Source organism: Cebus imitator, unplaced genomic scaffold (genome assembly GCF_001604975.1).
Source record: "Cebus imitator isolate Cc_AM_T3 unplaced genomic scaffold, Cebus_imitator-1.0 Scaffold128, whole genome shotgun sequence".
NCBI lineage: Eukaryota > Metazoa > Chordata > Mammalia > Primates > Cebidae > Cebus > Cebus imitator.
In genome coordinates this window covers 4,456,326-4,463,144 of record NW_016107443.1, presented here as the reverse complement: position 1 = coordinate 4,463,144, position 6,819 = coordinate 4,456,326, and the positions used below count along the sequence as shown (strand labels likewise).

The 6,819-nt window shown below is 40.5% G+C and overlaps 1 protein-coding gene across 1 annotated transcript; it reads right to left on the bottom strand.

Moving 5' to 3' along the window:
- Positions 1-5,594: 5,594 nt before the first annotated feature.
- LOC108312668 (S-phase kinase-associated protein 1-like) lies at positions 5,595-6,473 on the bottom strand. Its single transcript, XM_037742813.1, has one exon. The coding sequence runs from the start codon at positions 6,338-6,340 to the stop codon at positions 5,849-5,851; it is 492 nt and encodes a 163-aa protein (XP_037598741.1). The 5' UTR covers positions 6,341-6,473; the 3' UTR covers positions 5,595-5,848.
- Between the last annotated feature and the right edge of the window lie 346 nt (positions 6,474-6,819).

Sequence of the window (6,819 nt, the reverse complement as noted above, 5' to 3'; positions counted from 1 at the left end):
ATTTAGTGTAATGTCCTCAAGATTTATCCATGTTGTATCAATTATTAGAATTTCATTCTTTTTTATGGCTGAATAATGTTCCATTGTATGGATATACCACATTTTGTTTATCCATTAGTTAGTTGATAGACATGTGATTGTTTCCACCTTCTGGCTATTGTGAATAATGCTGCTGTTAACATTGGTGTACAGAGATCTGTTAGAGTTCCTGCATTCTTTTAGGCATATGTATACCTAGGAGTGGAATTGCTGGATGGTTTTTACATATAGACATGGTATCAGTACTACCAATACAGGCCATAGGGATTTGCAAAGACAGGACACGTAGCCATGTCCAGATAGATGAGGCAAGGGTCGAGAGAAGGATCAGAGCCAAGAGCAAGGAAGATAAAGGGTTGGAAAAGATGGACCATGCAGTTTTCCTATAAGGTGCTGCAATTCAGTTAGGCCCGTGGTAAAGGCAGAAGCTTAAGGAGCCTGGTGAATTGTTTCTTTGTAGAAAGACTGCAGGTGCTCCAGAGAGAGTGGGGCAGAGAAGACTGACAGGGAGGCTGGGCAGCCAGGAAGGCAACAGGCAAAGGGTGAGGCCCAGGGAGCCTGGTGGACATTGCAGGAGGACCAAGTTGATGGCCAAATGTGGTCCATCCAGGAAACAATAGGGGCCCTGGAAACCAGAGAGCCTTGATCTTGTGGGAATTATCTCCAAATTAGAGAGTCTCTTTTATCCCTTCTGCTGATATAGGGAGAAAATCCCTGGTGGCTCTTGGTTTTCGAGGGAGGGTATCAAAATAAGGGCAGATCCTGATCCAGCCCTACTTGTGGGAAAGAATTACTGAAGAAATTCCCTTTTGGAGACCAAGATGAGCAGCTAAAGTCTCAAGATGATCCATCATCTCAAACTATAATATGAACAACTACTACAGAACAGCACAGTTTTATTACATGTTACACTTGAGGGTAAATATATGATGGGCAAAGTTTTCTGTTATAAGGCCAAGAAACACACATTAAATTCTAGGTGATGACTAATTCCCAACTACTTGGCTTAAAAATAACTGCAAAGGCCATTCCAGGCCATTGAGGTTAGTAATTCTATGAGGGTACAAACCAGGTGGCATCCTAATCCCCCTGACCTACGGCCTGCTGGGAAGGGACTTTACACCTCATTTTTAGGTTACACCCTAAAGGTCATGTACTGAAGACAGCCAGGAGAACAGCTGCCTGGGACACATTCACGGTAGGTGAGCACGAAGCCCAGGATGATACACCCGTATACTTTCACGCTTACCAAGTAAGGCTATACAAATCTTGGATGGTGCAAAACCTGCTTAGCTGGAAATCCCAGGTATTTTTCAATGGGCCTCCTAGACCAATTTTTCTGGGGTGAGAATTTGCAAAGCACAATCTGGCCTAATCTGTGAGCCTTCATTGGGACTGATTTGTACTAAAAATAACACCTAGATATAATTAGGAAAGGTTCGGTCCTCTGCCATATCCCTGCCAGACAGAATTAACACAATTACTATCCAGAAAGCACACAGACATTGCTTTGAACTTGCAAAAAGCAGAATCTAAGGAAGGAGAATCCACATTGTGAGAGAAATCAGTTCATGTTCTTTAGAAATTCCCTTCCCCCAAGCATTATAAATAGGCCTCTGTAGTAATAGGTCCAACGGTAGTAACTCAGACTCGGTGACAAAGTCCTGTGCTTTCCAGCTTCTAATGTGTTTATTTATGCCAGCCCTGGTCTCTGGTGAGTTCTCCCGCCCTCTCCATTTGTGCAAATCAGAACTTCTTGAGGTTCAAAGACGTCTTTTACGAAACCCTCCCTGGGATTGCCTGCTGCTCCCAGAGGCCTCTTCCTCCTCTGAAAACCTAATGGCACTTCCGTATTCCATTTTATCTGTGTATCTTCAAATCTCCTCTCCTAAGTGGTAAACTTCTTCATGACACATGTTTTTCTTCCTTTTCTCATTTCTCCAGCATGTACTGTACTGGAGAGACATGCAGTAGATATTTATAGAAATAATCAATGAATAAACTCATGAATATAGAAGCAAATTATATTTAGTACAACTTTTTGGAATCCCTATTCCATAAAGTAGGGTGTGCCAGTATATTTTGGGATTGCATTCCTAAGTATCTGATTTAAATTCCCAGTGTTTCAATGTATCAATTTTTCCCGGTCTTTTTCACAGTAGAAAAAGCACCATCTGCTGCAAATTTATTTAACTAATTAATTAAATGATTAATGAGGTCCTAAATGTCTCTGCAGCTCCTCCTTCTTCGAGCTAGCTAACTCCCATTCTTTTTGCCCTCCATTTCTATCTCTGTGCCTTAGTTTTTTCAGCTGTGAAATAGGTTGGTCTGTTACCTCTCTGGGTAGGTGCTGTGAGGACTGAATAATACAGTGCTGCAGAAATGTTTGGAAAAGTGATAAGTGCAAGGCAAAGTGATACTGGACTAGGAACTTTCCAAACCACTGTTAGAATGACCCATTTGACCGCATGGGAGAAGACGGCGCCATAGAACAAGTTCTTAGTCATAATGAGCTCTAGGGAGGTAATGTGCCTTGAGAGTTGAGTGAGGAACAGGCAGAGAGCAAGGCTAAAGAAATTTCTCCCATTAATCATGGTACAGAGAACAGAGATCTCCTGTGTATCCACTTAATCAAAACAGCACACCTTCCCTCCAAAAGCAGCCTATACCTAAAACACACAAGTGCGTTATTTCAAAGTCACAGGAGTTACTGTCCAGAACAAGACAGCCTATTTAAAAATGAGTAATGTGCATTTCTTCCTGGAAAGAACAAATCAATACCCTTCAGTGGGCCCAGCGCCACATACCAGCCTCTGCACAGTACTTTGCCTTTATCCAAAAGGAGGGGTGGAAAGATTTGCTTTTCTTTCCCCTCCCGTTGGCATTTTGCCCCAGTGGGAGCACTTCCCATCTCTCTCCCCTTGAGTCTGAGGTAAAAGAAGTTCACCTCCTACGAACACACGTTATACATTTCAGCTGCGATGGACACTCTAAGGGCAAACATTTTTTTCTAAACACCAAACAGACTTTTCCAGATTACTCAGAGAGGTACAACGTCCATTTTGTAGAATCAACTACAATCCTTTGGCAGTTCAATTCCATTCAACCGAATTTTTAGATCAACATTTTTGAGCTTCTACTAGGTATCAGACACTGTACTAGATACTTTCCATAAATTATGTCATTTAATGTTCTCATTTTATAACAAGGAGATTGATATCAGAGAAGTGTGTGTGTGTACACAAAGCCACACAATTGGTAAGTGGTGGAGCTGGGTTTTGAATCCAGGTCTGTGTAGCACCAAAACCCTTGCTTTTAACCACTAGGCTCTATCAGTTGTGTTGTGCCAAGCACTGTATTAAATGCTAGGGGCATAAGAATCAATCAGATTTGCTCCTTGCCCTCCAGAGAGACTGGTATATTACCTTGTTTCTTACCTATCTTTCATGTAGAGTTCAATGGGTAGTCCTTCTGTGAAGTGCAAACTGCAGAGCTCTGGAGCTTAGGATCTTGCCCAGAGTTGGGTTAGTAGGTGGCAAAGTGGGAATCCAAACCCATGCAATCTGATTCCCCAGCCCACACCCCTAACCACTGTGCTGTCTTCCTCCCTGAAAATATCTGTAAACAGATATTCAGTCAAGGTGTGATAATGTTTTTCATAGAGGTAAGTAAATGCATAATGTAACTGAACCACTGCTTGGGTCAAGTGGTCAAGGACACCAGATACAGAGTTTAAATAATGCCACCAAGGGAGGTGCAAAGGTGAGAAAAGCATTCCATGGAGCAGGCCTCCAAAGAGCAGGAAGATATATCTGTGTCCATCATGCACAGTTTTTACTTTGATCTTATTCAAAGTGATACAGTAGCCCAGCATTGCAGATCAGTCTCCAAAAAAGAATGGTTTGGCTTTCATTTCTTTTTTTACTTTTTATTTTTAGTTACATTTAATAAAGTGCACTAATCTTAAGTATAAGCTTAATGAAGTTTTACACAGGTATACACCCATGTAAACACCACTCGGGAAGATGTAGAATATTTCCACACCTCAGAAGTTTCCTTCATGCCCCTTGCCAGTCCATACTCATAATCCTTGCCTGAGATAATCAGTGTTCTGACTTCCATCACCTCTATTGGTTGGCTTCATCAGTTTTGTATTTTTGCATAAAAAGAATCATAAAATATGTATTCTTTTGTGTCTAGTTTCTTTCGCTCAACAAAATGTCTCAATGTGGTTTCGTATAGCAGTAGTCACTTCTTTTCAGGGCTGTCTCATTTCTATTGTATGAATATACCTTAATTACTCATGTATTTTAATGTTTATGGGCATTTGAGTTGTTTCTAGTCTTTGGATATTACAAATAAAAGTACTGTGAACATTATTTGACGTATCTTTTGGTTGATATATGCTCTCATTTCACTTGAGTATATACCAAGGAGTTGAACTGTCAAACCAAAAGATATATGTATGTATATGTGTGTGTATACACACACACACACACACACACACACACACACACACACACACTCATAGCTTTAGTAGGTGTGGCCAGACTATTTCCCAAAGTGATTTTATCACTGTATACACCTTCCAGCATTGTATAAATGTTTCAGTTACTCCACATTCTTACCAACATTTGATATGGCTCAGTCTTACCATTTAAAAAATCTTTTAATTTTGAAATAGTTATAGATTCAAGGAACCACAATTAAGATGCAGAACTGTTCCATCACCACAAAGACTTCCCTCATGCCACCTCTATATAGTTATACCTATCATCTCCCCCATCCTTTGAACCCTTGGCAATCACTGATTCGTTCTCCATCTATGTTTTTGTCATTTAGAGAATGTTACATAATTGGAATCATACAGTCTGCAACCTTTTGAGATTGCTGTTTTTCACCAATTTTATTTATTATTTTTCTGTTTTCAATCTCACTGACCACTGCTTTTATCTTTATTATTTCCTTCCTTCTGTTTGCTTCAGGTTTATTTTGCTCTTTTTCTAGGTTCTCAAGGTAGGAGCTTAGATTATTCATTTGAGACCTTTCTTCTTTTCTAATATATGCTATAAATTTACCTTTCAGCCCTGCTTTAGCTGCGTTCCACAAGCTTTAATATTCTTTGTTTTCACTTTCATTTCATTTAATGTATTTGTTACAATTTCTCTAGAGACTTCCTCTTTGACCACTGGAATACTTAGAAGTGTGTTATTTAGATTTCACATGCTTGGGGATTTTTTGGTTAGCTTTCTGGTATTGATTTCTAGTTTGATTCCATGGTGGAAAGAGAATACATTCTGTGAGATTTCACTTCCGTTGAATTTGTTGAGGTTTGTTTTGTGGCCCAGAATATGTCTATCTTGGTATATTTTCTGTGGGCACTTGAAAGTAATGTGTATTACACTGTTGGTGGCAGTGTAAATTAGTTCAACCATTGTGGAAGACAGTGTGACAATTCCTCAAAGACCTAAAGACAAAAATACTATTCAATCCAGTAATCCCATTACTGGATATATACCCAAAGGAATATAAATCATTCTATTTTTTTTTTGCCATTTATAGAGAACCCACAGTTCAGTTTTATTCAGAGCAAAGAAAAAAGAAACTTTCAATCATACTAGAAGAAACTCAGCCATAGATTTGGAATCTGTACTCAAACTACACATGCAATGAGGACAATATTCTGCTAATACAATTGACTTGCTGCTGCATTTGTCTACTGTTTGTCTAATATTAACAATTATAAACAGAGCAGTGCAACTAGTATTTGGAACAATCCTTACAGTGTTACAGTGTCAGGCACAACATTTCACTTCTCTTCACACCACTGGTTCTCTTTGCGTACCTGGGCTTCCTCCTCTTCAGTAAAGTCATTTTTGATATTGAAGGTCTTGCGAATCTCCTCAGAAGTTTTCCTCTTGATCATATTGGCAACCGTCTTGCATGTAACATCAAGCAAACCTTTGATGTCTAAGTAGTTTGCAGTCAGAATGAGTTCGAAAAGTGTTCCTTGGTCAACTTTCAGGAATTCTTGGTCCCAAACAGGAATATCATCTGTTCTCTTTTCTTTGTTCTCATCATCCTCAGGAGGAGGAGGGTCATCCTTGTGGTGGGTGCACCACTGAATAACCTTTTTTAATATTGCCGCATTAACATTTGGTAGAGGAACTGGGTCATCATCTCCTTCATCATCCATTCCCAAATCTTCCAACATGGTCTTGATAGTCACAGATTGTTTGGCAATTTCCACATCAACTTCAAATATCTCTCCATCAGAACTCTGCAATTTAATTGAAGGCATGGTGTTCGGTGTTAAGGAGACGGCTGGCCGAAGGCTGACGAGAGCCGCAAGGCGTCAGTGAAGGGAGAGAAAGGCTAAGGACGAAGCCACTACAGTGGCGCGGCGCAGCGTCTGCTTTATAGGAGAGTGCGCAGGCGCCTAAGTCATTCTATTTTAAAGACACATGGTTGCATATGTTCATTGCAGCACTATTCACAATAGCAAAGACATGGAATCAACTTAAATGCCCATCAATGATAGACTAGATAAAGAAAACGTGGGGCTGGGTGTAGTGGTTCACGCCTGTAATCCCAGCACTGTGGGAGGCTGAGGTGGGTGGATTGCTTGAGGTCAGGAGTTTGAGACCAGCCTGACCAACAGGGTGAAACCTTGTCTTTACTGAAAATGCAAAAATTAGCCAGGCGTGGTGGCACATGCCTGTAATCCCAGCTACTTTGGAGGCTGAGGCATAAGGGCTGCTTGAACCCAGGACGTGGGGT